The 20,600-nt window shown below is 39.9% G+C and overlaps 1 protein-coding gene across 1 annotated transcript in view; it reads left to right on the forward strand.

Moving 5' to 3' along the window:
- SLC9A2 (solute carrier family 9, subfamily A (NHE2, cation proton antiporter 2), member 2) overlaps positions 1 to 17,989 on the forward strand; it is a gene marked incomplete at its 5' end in the record, with an annotated part of 26,557 nt that extends 8,568 nt beyond the window's left edge. Inside the window, 9 exons of the mRNA XM_010018809.1 lie at positions 2,889 to 3,106; positions 4,272 to 4,474; positions 7,214 to 7,303; positions 8,589 to 8,659; positions 10,103 to 10,264; positions 10,853 to 10,949; positions 11,848 to 11,979; positions 14,417 to 14,507; positions 16,602 to 17,989. Of these exons, the coding sequence (XP_010017111.1) occupies positions 2,889 to 3,106; positions 4,272 to 4,474; positions 7,214 to 7,303; positions 8,589 to 8,659; positions 10,103 to 10,264; positions 10,853 to 10,949; positions 11,848 to 11,979; positions 14,417 to 14,507; positions 16,602 to 16,972 (1,435 nt within the window). The remainder of the gene's footprint in view (positions 1 to 2,888; positions 3,107 to 4,271; positions 4,475 to 7,213; positions 7,304 to 8,588; positions 8,660 to 10,102; positions 10,265 to 10,852; positions 10,950 to 11,847; positions 11,980 to 14,416; positions 14,508 to 16,601) is intronic.
- Between the last annotated feature and the right edge of the window lie 2,611 nt (positions 17,990 to 20,600).

Genomic DNA, 20,600 nt, shown 5'->3' on the forward strand with positions numbered 1-20,600 from the left:
GATAGATACGCAAAGTGCCTCATTTCTGTGCAAGCAGGAATTCACTGGTAGAGGAGTAGAGGGGAATGAAAGGTGCTTGTCCCTCTTCTGATAAGTCTGTGTACTCGTTCTGAGGACAAACAATTCCTGAAGCATCTGTGTATAACCCCTGCACCAGGTTACTTGGCTGAAATAGTGAAGGGACTGAATCATGTCCCTGTGAGCTGCAGTGAGAAAATCCTTTTCTGAAGGAGAGGGAAGAGCTTCTGCTTGTAAATAGAGCCAAGCTTGAATCAGGATCAGGGGTGTAAAACATACAGATGTGACTCTGAACTTTATTTGCTTGCTTCCATTTCTAATTATAATGCTGTATTTTCTGCTTACTAATTTCTCATAAAGGCTGTGATGCAGCAGAACTAGTAATATATGTTCCTTTTTTTTTTTCGTTTTGTTTGCAACAGTGAGTTAGCAGGCTGAAAGGAACGAACATTGAAACTACTGTAAGTTTAGTAGGTCAAGGAAACTTGAGGATTGAACCCAGTGGCCTAGTTTATTGCAGTCATGACAGAAACTGTACTGTTTGTACAGGAGGACTTTTATTCTTCAGAGGCACAGAAGGTTGCAGTTTAATTGCAATTAACTGTTCCCCCCCCTCCCCTTCTTGACAAAGGCAGCTACCTCAGGTCACAGAAGTAGAAGCCACAATTAATGTATGTGGTTAAGAAATGTAAAATAAAACACACCTAAGCTTTTGTTTTGATTACGGTGACAATAAAAATTTAGTTTGGGAGGAACATATTATAATAATGTACATCAAATCTTGCATATTCAAAGAAATTGATTTTGTATTAAATTCTAGCACTACATTGCTGTGTTATTTTCAAATTGAAGAGAATTCAACAGGATTTTTTTTTTTTCATGTAAATAAGTACTCTGAAGAAATACCAGATTCATAAAGTGATCAGTGATTAGCTGTGGAATTTTACTTACCTGAAGAGTAACAAATAATGTACAGCATTGTTTGTTATACTGGTGAACCAATTCATCAATTACTTAACACTAATTGAATGAATGCAAAATGTAACTGAAAATAATATTATAAGTGTTGTCCCTTTAAATTCTAGTGGTTAAGTGTAGTAGATGTTTTAAGTTACAGCTTGCAAAGATCCTGATTAATCGGGTGGCAGATTCTTATCAGACATCTATTTACAGTGTCTCCATTACCTCAGGATCCAAAAACAAACCGTGTCCAGAGCATGCTTCCCCATTCCCCAAGCTGCAGGGCCTTCCTAAATGACTATAATCATGAAAACTATTTCTTTTTAAAGCTAATAAATAGTACGGAGCATTTTGTCGTGCCTTTGATGCAGACCTGACAGCCCTAATGCGTTGGGCAGTGAGCTGCAGCTTTGAGACCCTAACACAGATATGGGTCTGGAAAAGGCTGTTTTGCAGCCTGCCCACTGCATTCTTGCTATGTTGCATTTGCTACCCCTACACTTGCCAGCTCCACTGTGTGCACAGTCGGCTGGAGGTAGCAGGGATGCATCGGACTTGTTATACTTGTGCAGATAAGCAGTGCACACACAGGAGAGCTGTCATGACATAGCGGGAAATATTTGTAGGTCTGTCGGTGCAACCTGTGGCTTATGAAAAGCTGTTTTGCCACTCAGTATGTGAGTTCTGGACAGTGAAAGTGTTAAGCAGATTTTAGACCCTTCTTCACATATACTTTTGAAGCTGGTCACCAGAGCTCTGTAAACTGAAGAACCTGGGAATGTTTGACAGTTTCCGGACGTGGGAGTATGTCCTGCCAAATCATCACTGCTTGTCAGGGCTAAATCTGTGCATGACCCAGGTCCTCTCCCATTTTCTTCCTGACATATGCAGGCACGTATGTTTGTGGAATCTATGACAAATACCTAGTTTGGGCAACTGTAAGATGAGAACAAGGAGGAGAGCTGTGAAGAGCATTGGCAGTCTGTCAGTATCGTCAAAAACGTAGGACCTCTGTTGTCCCAACCACATGCTCAAACTAGAAATGTTACCTAAAGTCACTGAGTGTTGCAGGGAGGAAGCTCACATGCTTATGTAATCTGCATCATTTCTTCTGTGGTGGAACCCATGTTACCGTGTCTTCCCAGACAGCATGCTACTCTTGGGCCACATAGGATACGTGGTCTTAAAGGTCTTTTCCAACCTAAATGATTCTATGATTCTGTGAAATGCAGATGAGGCTCTGGGATAGTTTGTCAAGCTTTCCCTCTTCGTAGTCTTGAAATTTGCCTAGGGTTGGAGCTAGTTTTTGCATGGCAATGGCCATTTTATTTTGTGCTGACGAGATCTGCAGCCCTATGCAGAGGAAAAGCAAACAGTGGCCTAAAGTGGTGGAGGATGACAAATTGTAGCCTTGCTTCTTAATTTGCCTGGTAAGAGGAGCTGACTACTGTCAAAGTCATTGAGGAGGGGAATGGTTTGGTGAGACAGCTGCTGGTGGGAAGTGAGGGAAGCTCTGTGCCATGACATGCAATTTTGCCATCCTCTCTGGTGTTCCCCAGCAGCAAGAGAAGCAGCACCCTGTTTTCCAGGGCTGCCTCTGGCTCTCCTCATCTCTGCCTCGTTGAAAACACAGAGTTTGCATGACCCCTCCACAGATTATGTGGATTTAGGATGTGACAAAACTCCATATTCTGATGTCTTCTCAGAAAACTCCTCACTGTAGAAAAAACTGTTGTGCCCAAAACTGTAGGTTCACTAAGCCTATAAATTTGAGATTGGTTATGGAGTAAGTTATGCTTTTGTATTTTAAAGAAAGACAACTATGGGAAAGTGAGTAACATTCTGTAGTTATAAGAGAGGCTAAAAACCCCATAAAAATAGTGAAATACAGGATAATGTTTGCCTTTCAGGATTACAGCTTGTGCCATGACCATGAATAAATACGTGGAAGAAAATGTTTCTCAAAAATCCTATACAACAATAAAGTATTTCATGAAGATGCTGAGCAGTGTCAGCGAAACCTTAATCTTCATCTTCATGGGAGTGTCCACAGTTGGGAAGAACCATGAGTGGAACTGGGCCTTCGTTAGCTTCACCCTCCTTTTCTGTTTAATCTGGAGGGCACTGGGTAAGCAAGTCGGTGCATCAGTATTATTTTCAAGTGAAACTTTTTATGTCTTCTTAAGTAGAAGATACCAAAAATCAGACAGAGTCCCATCAGCTTGGAGAATGGTCTTCTTATCTGTAATGTGTCCTAGATTGCAGGGTCAACTTCCACCTTCCCCAAAAACAGAACCCAAAAATCAGTTTGGTCCTGACCCTGCCCATCTAAAGTCAGAGGCAGTTTGCTGCATTTGTACATGCATTAAGTACATGTACTTAAATACAGTGTATGTATTTAAGTAAATATTTATTTTAAAATAAGCAAATTTGACTTAAAACTATTAGCAGTTGTACAGCAATTAAGGCTCATAGGTCTTAAACCTGCCCCTCACCCCAGTTTCATCTGTAATAGTCTTGATTCAGTCCCTCCATATGTCAAGGCAGCTCATGCTCTGATCTGCCTTTGCACCCTTACTTCCAGCTCTCAAGTGTCCCTTCAGTGCAGAAGTCTGGGTTATTTTCCCTCCTGCACGTGCAACCCCACGATACCTTATGCTGAAAAGCAGCTAAGCAGCCTGACTGCTCCCGTAGCTTCTGGCCCCCAAGCTTGCTCCCTTCACCTCTCTTTATACCTTTGCTCCATTCCACCACAAACCTGGAGTCTTTGACTTCAGTACATCAACATACTCTGCCATCTTTTCCCTCCATCCCTAGTCCTGCATCCTTTTTGTCTGTGCAAGGAAAATCAAGTAAGTGAATAGAAGTTTGCCGGGTTCAAAGCACAGGCTGATGGAGGTGACAAGCCAAAGTGTTCAAAAACACCTCAAATCCTATTAAAAAAAAAAAAAAAGAGTCTTGGTCTATACTGACACAGAGAATTATTGCTATTCTAGAGGTGCAGAGTCTAGCAGATAGCTGTCTTGTGGAGATTAATTAGCTCCTTCAGGTCCTAAATCCAGCCGACCAAAGGTGGTTAGCTCACTATATATGTTTAAGATACTGCTCTTTAGGCATTTTAGATTTTTCTTCTGTGGTGTTTTCAAGCTGTTAAGTAATATTTCATTTCTTCAATAATATATAGGTAAGAAGCAAATAAAGTGTTTTAAAACAAATATTAGCATTGTGGAGGTTTTCTGTGTAACTTAATTTACTTTTCTGGCTTGTTGTTTGTTTGGTTTTTTTTTCCTCAGGTGTTTTTGTTCTGACTCAGATCATCAATGTTTTCCGAACAATTCCTCTCACTTTTAAGGACCAATTTATTATTGCCTATGGAGGCCTCCGAGGAGCTATTTGTTTTTCACTTGTATTTCTTCTTCCTCCTGCTGTGTTTCCCAGGAAGAAATTGTTCATCACTGCTGTTATTGTGGTGATATTCTTTACCGTTTTCATTCAGGTAATGCCTTTCCTCTAATGGAATTCTTTCTTGGACATTGTAAATAAGCAGTGGGTAAAAAAGCAAACGCCCTAACATACTGGAAGGAACATACTTGAAGGTACTCTCTGTGGTCATAGTTTAAAAGAAAATACTATGCAGACCACTGACAGGTAACAAAAGAATGCCAGATATTAAGTACTTGTGCTAACATGTAAGAAGCATTAAGCATTTAAGACTTAGTGAGGTTGGAGTAGAGATAAAAGATAATCTGGGTACAGCTCCAGCACTAATTCCTTGTTAGAATATTTAAAGTTGTGCATTTCTCAGGAATTTGAGTTGGATATGGTGCACAGCGAGCAGGGGATTGAAGACAGGGCACTGAGAGGTGAACTGGAGTGTTTGAGTCTAGGTGTTAGGCAGTGATGCTGCAAAACAGCTGGACACCCATCCAGAAGTACCAGGTGTGCAGAAGAATGTGAAGAGCTTGTCTCTGCTGTCAACCTGGCCACGAAGACCTGGTCAAGAGTGACCAAGAGAGAGGGAAATGATTGAAACCAGCAAAAAAAATTTAGAGGAGGCAAAACATCTCAAATAAACATGTCATGGTGGTCATTATCCAGAGAGGTGGGAGTGATGTGACGGGCTAGTACATGGAATTGCATGTACTATGGGAAAATGCATGTACTGTGGGAAAAAAATTTTTAGCCTTCTACATGGATAAAGGTGCCATGGGAAGTATCTGTGCTCATGCTTGGGAAAGGGGAAAAGGTGGCTGGAGCAGCTGGAAATCAGTTGACCTTAGCATGTAAGCTGTGAAAATTGATTTTGGAGGATAGAATAATTTAAAATCTAGACATAAATGGAATGTGTTATGAAATGCAACATGGTTTACCAAAGAGAAGCCTGATATCATTCTTTAATAAGGCAGTTTCCAGAGTAATCTCATCCAACTTGACTCCTGTAAAATCTTTGGGGGAAGGGGCTGCACAGGAGATTGGTAGCTTAACTACTCATTAAACTGAAGTTTAGATTGACATTAGGATAATTGTAAAGTGAGTGAAGAAAGGGCTGACAGTTTCTCCTATAAGGAGAAGGAGAAACACATGGTTCTTTGCATCAGAAAGACCTCGGGGGGTCTGTAGTCCAACCCTGTGCCCAAAACAAGGCCACCTTCAAAGCTAAATCATGTGCTCAGGGCTGTGTCAAGTTGAGTTCTGAGTATCTCTATGGTTGGAGATTCCCCAGCCTCTCTGGGCATCTGTTCTAGCATTCAACCTGGGTTCCTGGGAAAGTTTAGTTTAATATTCTCATTACTGATGATAGCACATGAACACAGGAATTTTTTGTTGCTCGTTTCTTGATTACAGGCTTTGGAAAGTGTTCTTAGGGTGCCAGTGAGATGGGGTATTATGTAGAAAGAAGAGAATAACTGCAAGATAATATGATAGAAACAGAATAAAATTCAACAGTAGTAAGTGCAATCATCTTGCTAGGCTTTCTTACTAGGGATTTCTCTTATGAAATAAGAACCTTTCATTTGGAAAAAAACAGAAAGGGAAAAAACCCACAAGTGTACTAGTTGATAATGGGGTAGAGTTTAAGCCACTGATACCATGGGGATAGAAGAAAGGCATATCTGATCTTAAGACCTATTGAGACAGGTATTTCCATCAGAGAATAGTGTCATGTTGTAGAGTGATCACAGGACTGGTAGGCCTGTCATGTGAAAGGAGAACAGGATGCCTTAGCCATAGCAAAATGAAGAAGAGGGAATATAATTAATGTTTATATGAGGGAGTGAACACCCGAGGAGGGACATTGTTTAAAAAGACAAATGTTGGCACAAGAACAAAGTGGTACAAAGTGACCATGATGCAATTAAGAAGCAGCTTTCTAATTACCGTGAACAATGAAGTTCAGGATGAGTGTTCCAGTATGAGCAATGGGGCAAAGAAACCTAACTACTTTTAAGATAAAGCTGGATTCATTTACAAGAAGAAATATGTGACCTGGTTGTCTGGGACAGTAGGGACTGATTTCAACACCGTGAGTGTTTCATTCCCCTCTCCTGTGCCAGTGCACCTATACAAATAAACAAATTATGTCAATTCTTCCACAAATAATTATTTCAAACCTTTATATCATTCTGGGATAGCCAAAACATTCTGTTCTTTCTCTGAGAATAGTCAGGCACAGGCATAGATTTACAAAAAGCCTTAGCGTCATAATCTTGAATAGAAATTTTAGTGCTACCATTGACACATCTTTGAGTACCTGTTTTGGAAGTAGTCACTAAAATGGGAGTTGTTATGCTTGTTTTGGAATGATGTGGAATCCATTTATTAATTCAGTGAGGGTTTTTCTAATGCGTAACAGAACTGAACAAGAAATCCAACAAACCAAGTTTAAAAATACTCCGGATGCGGTAAGCGATGTATTCTTCATGGGATTTGCCAGGTTGCCCCTCTTGGACCTCTTAGCTTGAGGGAGCCCCTTCCTTCTGTTGCATTAGTGGAGTCTGTGATGCGACAAGGACTTCCTAGCTACGTGCAATACCTGCTGATGACAAGCTGTTGTAATTACTGTATTAGGCTGGATTTTGGGGTTAGGAAGGTGAAAAAGTAACCAGAGCTAAAAAGCTATCTACAGTCATTTTCAGTGCTCTGGCAGAGATGGAAAAGACTGCAAGGCTTTTTCTTTTTTTTTATTTTCTTTTTTCTTTATGTTTATGGAAAGAACATTTTTTTCTTTTTACAGGGAATAACAATTCGCCCACTGGTGGAGTTTCTTGATGTCAAAAGGTCAAACAAAAAGCAGCCTGCTGTCAGTGAAGAAATTTATAACAGGGTACGTTGCAGTGTCATGGATGAAACCCTCATACAGATGAAATTCCAGGTGTCTTTCAGTAAGACAAGGGTTCAGTATACAGTATTACAGAGAAGCACATGCTCTTTTAGGTTTGCTAGCTGTTATAAGCACAATAACTGTAAAGCTTATATTTAACTTTTGACAATTACTAAAATTAGCACTATTACATACCAGTTTTTGAATCTTCACTTTCTTAATTGTTCACTTCTTGAAATAAATTAAATTTCTGTAGTTTGTTTCACATTATGAGACACATGTTGCTTTAGAAATTTGTTACATTAGGAAACATTTGCCGAGGCAATTATATTACATTGCATTTGGGTTAGTTTAATTAAACAAATGCAAACTCCTAATGCTGTTAAACTTACTTAACTCTCCCATTATCAGCTTCTTTATGGATTTGTATTTGATATGTGTACATCTCCAATTATTCAAGTTTATTAGCCATGTATATTCTTGAATGTATGTCTCCTTGCAGCATACCTATGGCAGGTGGCTTGGACTTCCAAAAATGAGGAATAATAAGGGCTGCATTCAGCAAAGAAGTCAATCTAGGCGTCTAAAAGTCTGTCCTTTTAGAGCTTATACTTTGAACCTATGTACCAGGATTTCCCCCTCAGTTTAAAAGACCCTACTATTAGCACTTGCATTACAAGCTGCCTCTGGGGATAAAGTGAGATCTTAGCTGAACCGATTCACTCTTTTGTAATTCATAATAGACTGAGGAACAATGTTCTTTCTAATATTAGGTGATGAGGATGCTTTGAGGTGAGGTTAGACCATGATTCCGTAAAATAGGAACTCAGTGCCTGATGCTGGGTATCAGGTCCCAAGGGGCCAGTGCTGATGTGGGGAGCCGCTGCCCATTCAAGCTGTCTCCTCCACAAAAGTCATACCTGGTTCACTGTCAGGCCTGGGAAAGTCCCTGGAGAGGCCCTAGGCATAGCCTTGAGGGGTTAGGGAACTTAAAAGAAATAAAAATATGGGAAAAACCTTCAGATTCAGGCAGAAGCTCAGCAAGATCGACATTGGGGATATTTACAGCTCACTTCTGTCCTTTTGGGGCTGTGAGCTAAAGGAAGCTCCAGGGACAAAATCCCTGAGTCCGTCTCTGAGTTTGCTTAGACTGCATTTAGTTAAACTGAAGCATCGTCCGGAATTCTGACCAGGTGCTTGTTTTGAAATAAGTTAGAAACTAATAATGTCTGAGGGCAAGCCAAGTGGCATTTATAAGTTTATCTAATGAACCAATGTTTCCCTTTAGTTCTTTGACCATGTGAAGACTGGAATTGAAGATGTGTGTGGACACTGGGGTCACAACTTTTGGAGAGATAAGTAAGAATGACATTTAACCTCTTTCTTACACAAGAGAGGCTGAACTGGCTCAGCAGCAGCAAATGAAGGCTGTTGGGCATCATATTTCATTTTCAGCATTTTATTCTTGAAAGTGGATGGTTGTTTTTAGAACATGTGGGTTACAAAGGGAAAGCAGCAAAACAATGTCTTTTACTAACCCACAAGCAAGTAGAACAAAATCTCCAGCTGGGAAGAAAGGCAGCCCTCTGATCCCAGGGTGAAGTATGGCACCTCCTGAGGGTGTGTGTCCTTTCCCTGTTTCAGACTGTTTCAGAACATTTCCTATATTTCTGTGGAGCCTTTCATCCCATCCGGCTTTCTTCCGACAAATTGTATGTCTTTGCAGTGTTAAGTGAGGGGTTAGTTTCCTGTTTGATGGGAAACATACAAAAGCTTTGGGACTTTCTCTAGAAAGATAAAGGCAGTAGCTGGCATGAAGTACATGAGACATGCTAATGGCAGGCGGTTCCACAGTTCTTGATGGTATTATTTAAGACTTAGTGTCAGTTAAGAAGATTACTACTGGCAATACCTGAATAATTCATGTTTCATTTTTATTGCTGAATCATCATGATCATTGGTTTGGATCTAACTCCCTTTTCTCAGGAACACGCTCTTTTACACCCAAATCTTTTAGACCCAAAGCGTGGGCATTACTCACCCACCTTCTAGTCCCTGCTCCAACGAGAATTAAGTGTTTTATAGAAAAAGAAGTAGCACCATCAGGAAGGGTGGAGAAGAGCCCTCTCCAAATGGCTTGAGGGCAGCGCACTGAGGACACTCCTGGCAGATGCATGACATGGGTACAACTTTTCTTTACTCAGCCTGATTCTCCTTCAGTCTGTGTGAAATCTTTTATGAACAGGTTACGGAGCAAAGGAGTGTCCCACCTCTTCATGACCTTCAGACCCCAATTCAAGAATAATTTCAGAATGGCCAGAGGGCAAAATACTTTCTGACAAACAAAATCACCCCAGCTGTAATGAATGTTTTTTCTCTAAGCATCCAAGAGGGTTGCAGTTGCTTTGGAGAAAGGGAGAACTTCCAAAGTTTTACAAGATCAGGCTAAAATTTCAAAGAAAAAGCAGTGATGCAAATTTAGACCTTGTATTTGTTATTACAGTAAATATTTAATGTTCTTTGTCTCAAAGAAAATGGAGAATTAAAAACATTATCTAATAACACAGAACACCTGAAAGTTAACTAGGGAGACTGTCCATTAATGTATTAACCAAAACACAGGTTAAGACTATCTAACTTAAGCAAAGATGAATTTGATGTTACTCAGCCATAGGTTGTTAATATGAACAGACACATTCCCAGGTAAGAAACGCCTTCACAATTGCATTAGCTACCATATATTGGCTTTCCTTAATATGCACGTAAAAATTAAGTGGATGGGTTGGTTTGTCTCACATACAGGTTTAAAAAGTTTGACAATAAATACCTGCGAAGACTTCTAATCCGGGAGAACCAGCCCAAATCCAGCATTGTTTCTTTATACAAGAAGCTGGAAATCAAACATGCCATTGAAATGGCAGAGAGTGGAATGATAAGCAAGGTCCCATCTTCGGTGTCTCTCAGGTAAGCAAGCAATGCCAGCATGGCCAAGCATTTCGGCTGGGTCATGTAATGTATTTCACAGCCCAGTCTGTAGGCAGGATAATTACTTTAACTTGGGACACTTCGTGTCCAAACGTCACCTGAAGATTAAGCGGTTATGAAACAAGAGCATTTTTCCTGCAGCTCACACATGGAGCGCTTGGTGAACTGTGCTTGTCTGGAGTATAATTTTACAAGGGCAACTGCTCACGGGAACATTGATTTGCCATTTAGATCGGAGCTGGATTTGAACCAGTGCCTGCCCATCTGCTGTGAATAGCTACGAGGGAAGCCTGAGGGACATTTTGAAATGTAGCTTATCAAATTTACAATTTAATGTAATTTTTATCAAATTTTGGAGGCTGAGTTTTCAGCCTTACTACTGACTTAAATGAGATCAAGATTTCATTCTTACATGTTATGTTTTCACCTGTTCCTCGGTTGCTTTGAAATGTTGTTTCCAACTCTTAACAAAGGAAATAGGTCAAATGTAATTCTCAATCATAAAAATAAAATTCCTCCTCTCTCTCTCCCCTTTTCCTCTATTTTTCTTTGTTTATCCTGCCACAGTGAATATCATGAAGGAAAGATAAAGCCTCTTTCTCCCACTGAAATGGAAAATATGCGGGAAATATTAACGAAGAATCTCTACCAAATACGACATAGAGTAAGGATGAAGTTTTGCATACTTAAATATCCCACTATTCTTTGAATATACGGATTACTTTCCTGATACATCTTTGTGCTAGTACATCTTCTGTACCATAACAAATATTTAACACTGTTATTTACTTCTATTACCTATGAATCCATGTAATTTCGTAGGTACAGAAACATATTCATAATCCTTTATGTAAATAGCTTACTTGATATTATACTATTGATACAGCTTAATGGTTTTGTCATATTACGTGCAATCTACTTACATTATTTAAGGAGGATCATAAGTGCAATTCAACGCAACACTGTCTACTTATATCAGTATTTTGGTCACTTCCTGATATGGGATTAGATTTCCCATTTGCCTCCAGTGGTGAAGTTGTTTGTATTAAGAGCAGAGGTGATGAGCTGGAAAAATAGTGAAATAAAAGCAAAAGGACATTTCACGTTTATCCTCCTGGGGCTAAAGAGTTTGAATGCCTGAGCCCTTGGAAAACATTCAAAAGTGGAGTGAGCTTCAGCTTGCTGGAGTTAAAAATGACTTCCCCTTAGGTGACTCATCGCTTTCAAAAGTGCATCCGCTACTGACATATTGAATGACCTAGTGCAATGTGGGGGTGAACACTGTATAAGCCAGCTTTTTCCTATTTCTCTTTCATTATACATATCATCAGGTTAAAAAAAAGGTGACAAACAGAAAAAGGTGCTTATGAAGGAGATGACTAAAAAAAATACTGGCATAATCACTGTTCTTGCTCTTAATCATCTGCAGTATGACTTTCTTCACAAGGATTTATGATGCTTATTAAAACATTAAAACAAAAAGCCTGTTTTGCACTGTGTACATAGTTCAATGCATTTGACATTATGCTTTTCAGAGTGTGACCACTGTTTTTATGTTTCAGACAATGTCATATAACCGACATAGCCTGGCTGCAGATGCAAATGAAAAGCAGGCCAAAGAAATCCTGATCCGTCGCCGGCATAGCCTTAGGGAGAGCTTGAGGAAAACGAACAGCCTGTCAAGAGAAAGACCGGTACTTGTATTTTGGTTGTTTTATAAAAAGCAGTTCTTTGTAGTTAAATGTTATGCAGAAAAAAAATCTTCTGAAATGCAGAAAATATAAATCCTGGATTTGGAAGACAACTGCATGTATAATGTCACACTTACTTACACTTTGAGTTGCACACATGGACTCCTTGTTGACCCTCTCAGCAAAGCTTCAGTTTTGTAGAACGTGATGTAGGAGTGGGATCTGCTGACATAATTTTAGCTCAGAGATGCTGAACTAGCTCTGTACTCAGTGTACTTCTAAGGTATGGTCAGTATTTTCTATTGGTATTTCGATGAAGAGTGGATGATCAAGGTCAAAAATTACTTTGAGATACACAAAACTACTTAAAGTACGCTCTAAAATACAGGAAAGAGAACTTTCAATTGAGTCAGTCAGAATGAGCTTTTCATTTGAAAAATGTTGTGGGATCTTTCATAAAATGTATTCAGGACTTCAGGTTTTGACACAGAATAGGAAAACCCCTTCTACCTACAAGGAATGGTGTTGCATGGTAATATTTGGCTTTGTGAGACAATTGTGCAATACCTTCACTGTGAACTTCAGACCATATTTGAGTGGAGCGCACTGATTCAGCAGAGAAGCAGATTCCCCATATCATCTTCCATTTTAGGTATCAGGGAAATTAACCACCCTATGAATATGTATTTTCCTGTTACAGAGATAATTAGTGACTGTTGTCTTCATTGATACAGTTGCCCTTCAGCGGCTGAGGCTGGAATGATATATCCAGTAAGCGCTGTATCTCATTTTTGATCATTATCAGGGCTACTATGGTGTTAATTGTGACAATAAATCTGTTCCTGAATTATTTTTTTCCTCTCAACCTCAGTTACATACTTTGTCTTTGTCATATGAATAAATGATTTACTAGGTGGAGTAATGAAGAGACTCAGCAGGATTGAGACATTTTGGGGGCAGGGAGACAAACAGGGTATCCATCAGCTTTTTAAAAGTAATTTTAAAAGTAATTTTAAAAGTAATCATCCTTGTGTAAATCCACCACAGAGGGAAGCAGACTGGTCCTGAGCAGCACAACAATATCCAAAGTGGAAAAATCTCTCATGGAAAAGAACTTTCCTTTCGGGTTCCCATTGAATGTGCAACAATGAATGGTACAAGCTGAGGAGAGCTGGTAGACTGTAAAGGTTTTTAAAAATCTTTGTAAGAAAGAATGCCCTTGAGAAACTTTTGGCTTTAAAAAAAAAAGCAGTCTGCCCTGGAAAGTACCTCTTATGTTCCAGGAAGTATGAGGCGTGCTCTGCTTCCACGGCCTTTAGAGCTTAGTCTGGGAAAAACAAGGGTTTTATTGCCTGAACTGGTAAATGATCATGCTGGCACCTAACTTCCCCATCAACACCAGTGTGACTAGTCAACTGTAGAAAGTCATTTATATGTATAAAGTGCTCGCAGGATCAGAATACAAATTTATGCCTGAGCTTCAGTTTCAACCTGATTTTTGCAGCTGACTAATAAAAAGTTGCAAACTGGAGCTGCATGAAGTGATGCCATGTTTGCAACGTTTGCTTCCTTAGGAAGATTGGTACAGGTAGGGTTGAGGTTAGAATCATAGAATCATAGAATGGTTTGGGTTGGAAAGGACCTTAAGATCATCTAGTTCCAACCCCCCTGCCAAGGCAGGGACACCTTGCACTAAACCAAGTCACCCAAGGCTCTGTCCAACCTGACCTTGAACACTGCCAGGGTTGGAGCATTCACAACTTCCTTGGGCAACCTATTCCAGTGCCTCACCGCCCTCACTGTAAGGAACTTCTTCCTTATATCTAACGTGAACTTCCCCTGTTTAAGTTTGAAGCCATTACCCCTTCTCCTACCACTACAGTCCCTAGTGAAGAGTCCCTCCAGAGCATCCTTGTTAGGCCCCCTTCAGATACTGGAAGGCTGCTATGAGGTCTCCACGCAGCCTTCTCTTTTCCAGGCTGAATAGCCCCAACTTTCTTGGCCTGTCTTCATACAGGAGGTGCTCCAGCCCCCTTATCATCCTCGTGGCCCTTGTCTGGATTTGCTCCAACACCTCCATGACCTTTTTATGTTGAGGACACCAGAACTGTAAACAATACTCCAAGTGAGGTCTCACAAGAGCAGAGTAGAGGGGCAGGTTAGAGAGCATAGATTTATTAACTTTGATCTGAGAGGGCATATCAGTAGTCTTTCCTTTGATTAAGCTGCTAGAGTTTATTCGGTTTTTACCTTAGTAAGCACAGATGTCAACCAGCAATCAGTGTTAACTTGAGCGTGTAGTAAAGGATCACATATTAGCTAATCTCCAGATCTTTAGCTACATAAACCTGCTCAAGCCTCAGTTGTGTATCTTAACATGCATTATGCAGCTACTTCAGTCTGCAGTAGCTTAACATTTCTTATATTTCTTTGCACACAGGCTGCTGCAAATACAAAAAGATTCCTTTCACTTCCTAAAAACACTAAACTCCCAGAGAAACTACGAGTGAGAAATAAAACATCTTCCAGAGGTAATGAAAATTTTTTTGCTGTCTCTTTTGCCTGTGTAGAAGGCAAGATTTTCCAGGGATGACGTAGAGAAATCAGCATATTAATTTTCAAATGTACATGTTTTCATTCTAGTGTTAATACCTTAATAGCATATTTCCAGGTTTTGGATGTTTAGCAGGTGGCTTAGAACATTAAAAGTGATTGGTTCTAAACCAGGTATTTGAGTGTAGAGAAACACCCAGCAAGAGTCATGTGGGGCTTTCTTGGTTCAAATGCTGTAGTGGTGTAGTGCTCCCAGCACATCTCCTCATGTGAGCAAACAGCAGCCTGACACATTTCTGCACCAGAAACAGTGACATGGCTCATTCTCCTTGTCTCTATTCCATAATGTCCAGATCTCCTTTCTGGATTATAGGCTTATTTGGTTTCTTTTCTCACAGATGTCAGGGTAAAGGACAGTGCTTCTGAGAACCAAACCAGAGAGGAAAATGAGGACATGAAATCTGGTTTATAGTTCTCATGAAGAACTTCTCAAAATGCTGTGGTTTACTGCCAAAATATGGCTTTTTTTCTGCCTAAACTCACAAATGTTTGATATTTGAGTTCTTGAATTCTAATAAAAAAAAATAAAAAATGTTAAGACAACCATTTGATGTGAAAACTTTGCCCAATTTTATATATTACTTTTGATTATTACTGGTTGCATTACCATGCTTATACCTTCCTCACTTCCTCAAGATTTTTTCCTTTCATGACAACCAACCATCAAGATCTCTTGCTAGGAAGATTAAATCTCTGCACAGTCTCTAAAATTTCCCGATCTCCACCCCAATAGTTTCCACTTTTCAAAATTAATTGAGCAATAAACCATGCTTTTGTCTGTTAGTAATTATATCTTTGCTTTCCTCAATGTAGGATGCCTTTTATTCTGTAGTTATGTCTGCAGAGGTCACCTACTGTCACCTAGAATTAAAGAGAAAATGTGCCTCCAGATTATTCAATTGTCAAAAAATACATTATTTGACATATTTAGGGGGGGAAAAGCCTGAAAACACAGTCTGACAAAGACCCTCCTTGATATATAATTATCTGGGTGAATGGACAATTATGTGGTGATATATTTTTTTGACCTCTTCCTCACCTTTCCAAAAGAAATAAAATGTAGGCTACTAGTGGAAGATGTTCTCGTGACAGTTGCACAATACACAAGTCTTTGCTATACTTAAAACATCATAGCTGACTTAAGTCTAAGAATAAATCTGAGGCAGTCATAAATGATTATTAAAATTAATATCAAATGACGGGAGTGTGCAAGTTTTGATGAAGATGTTTATCAATTTAAAATAAGTCTGCTGCGGAAAACATGTACATGTGCACATCCAGAAAGTTGCCAGCTTGGTTTACCCAACCAATAGTGGTCATTTAAGAGCATTCCCTGAATGCTTAATGATTATGACAGCTTTCCTTTGACCATTTTCTACCCTGCTGTAAGGAGGTGAAGGAGTCTGCAGCACTTTCAACTTGTGAGATTTGCCCTGTAGATTTTCTTTGACGTAGTACATTCAGGTGTATTAAGGACGGGGTGTTTCTTCCCATCTGTACATTGACCTTGGGAGATCCTTTGCTTGGTGGAGTATAGACACTCCTTTTCCAAAGTCAACTTTCTAGAGCCCCTGTACATGTTGTGCTCTGGAAAAGCATCAGATTAGATTTAATGGGATATGAGGGTGAGAAATCTTATTTTTATATCCTGTTTGGACACATGCAGGGACTAGAACCCAAGTAGCTCAGAGAGAGACGTGTTCTTCCATGTCCAGAGCCAGAACTGGGGAAATGTCATCTCAAACAGGGGGGGAACTTCGTGATTAAGAAGCAGCTGAGTGAGGGCTTTCTAAAGAGCACAGTTTTGAGGGGAGGGATATTTGTAAGTAAAATCTATCCTCTGTCCTGGCAGAGTTAAGTGTCTATTACCAGTCTAATCAGAAAGCACTAAATTTAGGAAACATGGGGAATCTTTCTTCTGTGGCTGCTAGTACTCAGTGTACTGTTTTTCAAATATTCCTGGAACAGTAATATTCTGCACCTAAAATACTAATTTTGTTTTCAATTAACAGTGGGTGACAGCAGTGACTCTGAGATGGATGCTGCTACCACAGTGCTCAATCTAAGACCCAGAGCAGGGAAAATCTTGAGAGACCAGAGACTGAGACAGCAGAGGCCACTGCCTGAGTTTAGGGTGGAGTGGAAGAACGAAGTTGACGGGAACCGGGATGGCCAAGGAGAGCAGCAGGAGCCAAGTGCCTTACCTCAGCCATCCATTGGGTTCAGGCAGCCACTGCTGACAAGACCAAGATTTGGCACTTTGAGTGGGGAAGATTTGACTGCAGACCATGAGTCAGCAAGACCTATGCCACCACCACGGTTAGTTAGGCAGGCATCGCAAGGGGAGAAGCAGAGAAACAAGCCTGAGAACCAGATGTACTGAACATGGCAAAAAGAAAACTATTGGTAATAGACCATGGATGTATTGAATTAGGATTCTATCTGATCAGACTATGGGATCCATTAGAAAAGAAAAAAGGCTCAATATGGATCTAACCACTTCCATTGGGTAAAGTCAATGCCATCAACTAAGTGAAAGCAGTACTGGAGCAACTGCAGAGCTGAAGATACAAAAAAAAAATTATCTCTTTTATGAATAACTTACATCAATGCTTTAATTACTTTATTTCCACTATTAAGACAGGATGGAAATGTGCCTTATCACATCGTCTCTTGTGGAACCGAGTCATGCTGTTCAATACCCAGTTATCCATTGAAAATTATTGTTGAAAGTCTGGTAATGAATGGATTCTTAAAAAAATTTTGAATCATTTCAGATTTTATTTATAATCAAATAATACTTTTTTTAACCAGAGCTTTATTATGAGTAACACTGAAAACTGCACATTGCACCTATCGTATAGACTTTGTAAGAAGAATAAATATATTCCTGAAGTGCAGTTTGTTTGAAGAGCTGTGATGGAGCAAAAGAGGAAGAGAACGAATAAGCTGTAGGAGCAGAACTGCAAATACAGTTTATAGAAAAGAGTTGTAACAGAGACAAGACCTGAATAGCTTGAATTTTTACTTTCTGAATTTTTGGCAATATGTTACCTTTGAAAGGTACCGAGGATCACCAAGGAAATCTGAATTACCTTGACTTTCAGTAATGTCAACAAGAGCTGAGAGCACCTAGCAGAAGCCCTAAAAAGAGGAACCTTCAAGCAGATAAATAATGTACTTATTAAAAACAGCTTTTTGCACCTTATTTTCTTGGTTGCAGTGCAAGCACAGCAGTAGAATAGTTGCAGAGCATTGCATGTAGACAAAGCGAGCAGTCTGAGTCAGGGACCACTGAGGCTCAAGAAAGCTCATTCACTCATGCTTGTGACCCTGGTCAACTTGTTTTACTTTTTGTTTCCTTATCTGTAAAAGGGGAAAGATAATATTTTCTTTGTCTGAGCTATGCACTCCAAGGAACGAAAATGTTCCATCTGATTTGTTTGTACAGAAAAGTAGCACAGCGGGGCCCTGGAATCAGTTGAAGTCACTGAGCACCTTAATAAAGCCTGTAAGAAACATTGACTTCTTCATCCTAGTGTAAATGGCTGCCATTTGAGTGCATATGAGAAGGGAGGCTGCATTAAAATAAATGATACTTCACTGTAGCTCTCAGGAATTTGCACTTTCTGTCCCACTTAATCTGTCTTAAGTTTTGAGCTTGCTTTAGCACAGATACACATTTCAGCACAATGCAGAAATAATTTTCATTCTACTTGTTACAAGATTGATAACTTTCATTGAAGAATGTACACTGTGAAATCATAACTTTTCTTTTTCATTAGCACATTTCTAAATCTGTGGGCAGTAAGATTCTTTTTTTTTTATTTTTATTTAAGCTTGTTTTGAAATAACTATTAAAAATCAGAATTTCATTTTTAAAGGATAAATTTCATTTTTAAAGGATAGATTTCTTTCAAAGATTTGTGGGTGGGGTTGATGACTTAGTTTTATAAATGTGGGTTTAAGACTTTCCTTCTTCTAAAAGCTTTTCCAGAATATTTATTTCATGTATGTATTTGAAATGTCAAACCTTCCTAAACTCTTTTATTGGCACAGGTCTTCTAGTCTTTTTCCTCCGTTCCAGCTGTAGATGTTTCTGCTGTGTGTCAAACGCAAAGTCTAAGCTGCAGAGGGATGGCTATGTGAACCCTTGAAATCTCAGTCAAATGTTCATGTCTATTTTCAACAAATGATTTTTGTAGAAGGTAATGTTCATCTCCTGTTTGGAAATAAAACTGGGTTCAAACAAAGCCAACAAGCTTTAAAATCAAATATTTTTACATTTGCCTTTCAACAGGAAAATACATTTCATCAGTAGAATTGTCAGCGAGTACTCTGTCACTGCATTATCAGGATTATCTTATTTTCTGAATAAGAAAAAACCCTTGAGTTTGGATTTCAGTTTTGAAACTGTGTCCTCTGTGCACATCAGACTGTTTAGATGTTTTATATCAGGCCCATCCGAAATCTGACCAAATAAATGTATAATGTTGCACATCAACATTTAGCTTACTCCCTGTGGAGTTTTCTCATTCATGTTCTGGTAATGACCAAATGACTGGCTTGTATCTGGGGAAAGCTGCCTTTTTATAAATGGTTGTCATTTTTTATGGCATGATTTTAAATAATTAATGTAGGTTTGAGCAACCTCATTGCTTTGCTGGTTGTCCATTAGTACAGTGCATGCTCAGATCACTGTTACTTGAAGTGAGTGCTCCATAGTACAAGCACATCAAATTGGAGGTCGTTTTTATGAAAGACGGTCTTAAGTTCCTGGAGCTTCAAAACACACTAGCACATTGTTACCTTTACAAAGCACTTGGAGATTCACAGAATACAAGTATTGAGGCAGATCTCCAGCATAGTCATACAGTGAAGCAGAATTACAAATCTCCTGTGATTCTGTCTCCTTGCAAATATTCTCTCCCTTCCTTACTCCTGCCTCTCCCACCCTTTTCAGGCTCTTTTCCACTACTACTGGGTCAGACCGTCATCACCTCTGAGAGCTGCTTTCCTGGGTGTTCTCCTTTTCAGTAGCAATGACAGCAGCAGGTGACACATACTGTGTCCCAGGTCACCCTCTGCATTCAACTCTCGCTGAGGTTTGAGTCAGAGATTTGCCTTTTCCTATCCTGCAAAAGAAAAAACAAGATCAATAGCACTTTCTGATCTTTCTAAAAGCCCATCTAACTTCAGCTTGCAGAGACTTCCTTTCTGTTGTGTTAATGCAAGTTCGTCTGCTGAAGAACGAAATGCCAAATAAATCTGTCCTCGAGCACCATCTGATGGGGAAAGTCGTGTATTGACTGGAAACGTGTATTTCACTTTTTCAGAAAACCGCATCTCCAGCAGTGACTGGGAAACTTGCCAAATCCACATACAATTTTTTTGTTACCAGATGGACTCGCCAGTAGAATCATAGAATCATAGAGTAGTTAGGGTTGGATAGGACCTTAAGATCACCTAGTTCCAACCCCCCTGCCAAGGCAGGGACACCTCACACTAAACCAAGTCACCCAAAGCTCTGTCCAACCTGGCCTTGAACACCATCAGGGTTGGAGCATTCACGACTTCCTTGGACAACCCATTCCAGTGCCTCACCACCCTCACTGTAAAGAACTTCTTCCGTATACCTAACCTGAACTTCCCCTGTTTAAGTTTGAAGCCATTACCCCTTCTCCTACCACTACAGTCCCTAATGAAGAGTCCCTCCCCAGCATCCTGGAAGGCTGCTATGAGGTCTCCACGCAGCCTTCTCTTCTCCAGGCTGAACAGCCCCAACTTTCTTGGCCTGTCTTCATACGGGAGGTGCTCCAGCCCTCTAATCATCCTCGTGGCTTCCTCTGGACTTGCTCCAACACCTCCATGACCTTTTTATGTTGAGGACACCAGAACTGTACACAATACTCCAAGTGAGGTCTCACAAGAGCAGAGTAGAGGGGCAGGATCACCTCCTTTGACCTGCTGGTCACGCTTCTTGTGATGCAGCCCAGGACACTCTGTAGTAT

Source organism: Nestor notabilis, unplaced genomic scaffold, assembly GCF_000696875.1.
Source record: "Nestor notabilis isolate BGI_N333 unplaced genomic scaffold, ASM69687v1 scaffold5050, whole genome shotgun sequence".
NCBI classification, from domain to species: Eukaryota; Metazoa; Chordata; class Aves; order Psittaciformes; family Psittacidae; genus Nestor; species Nestor notabilis.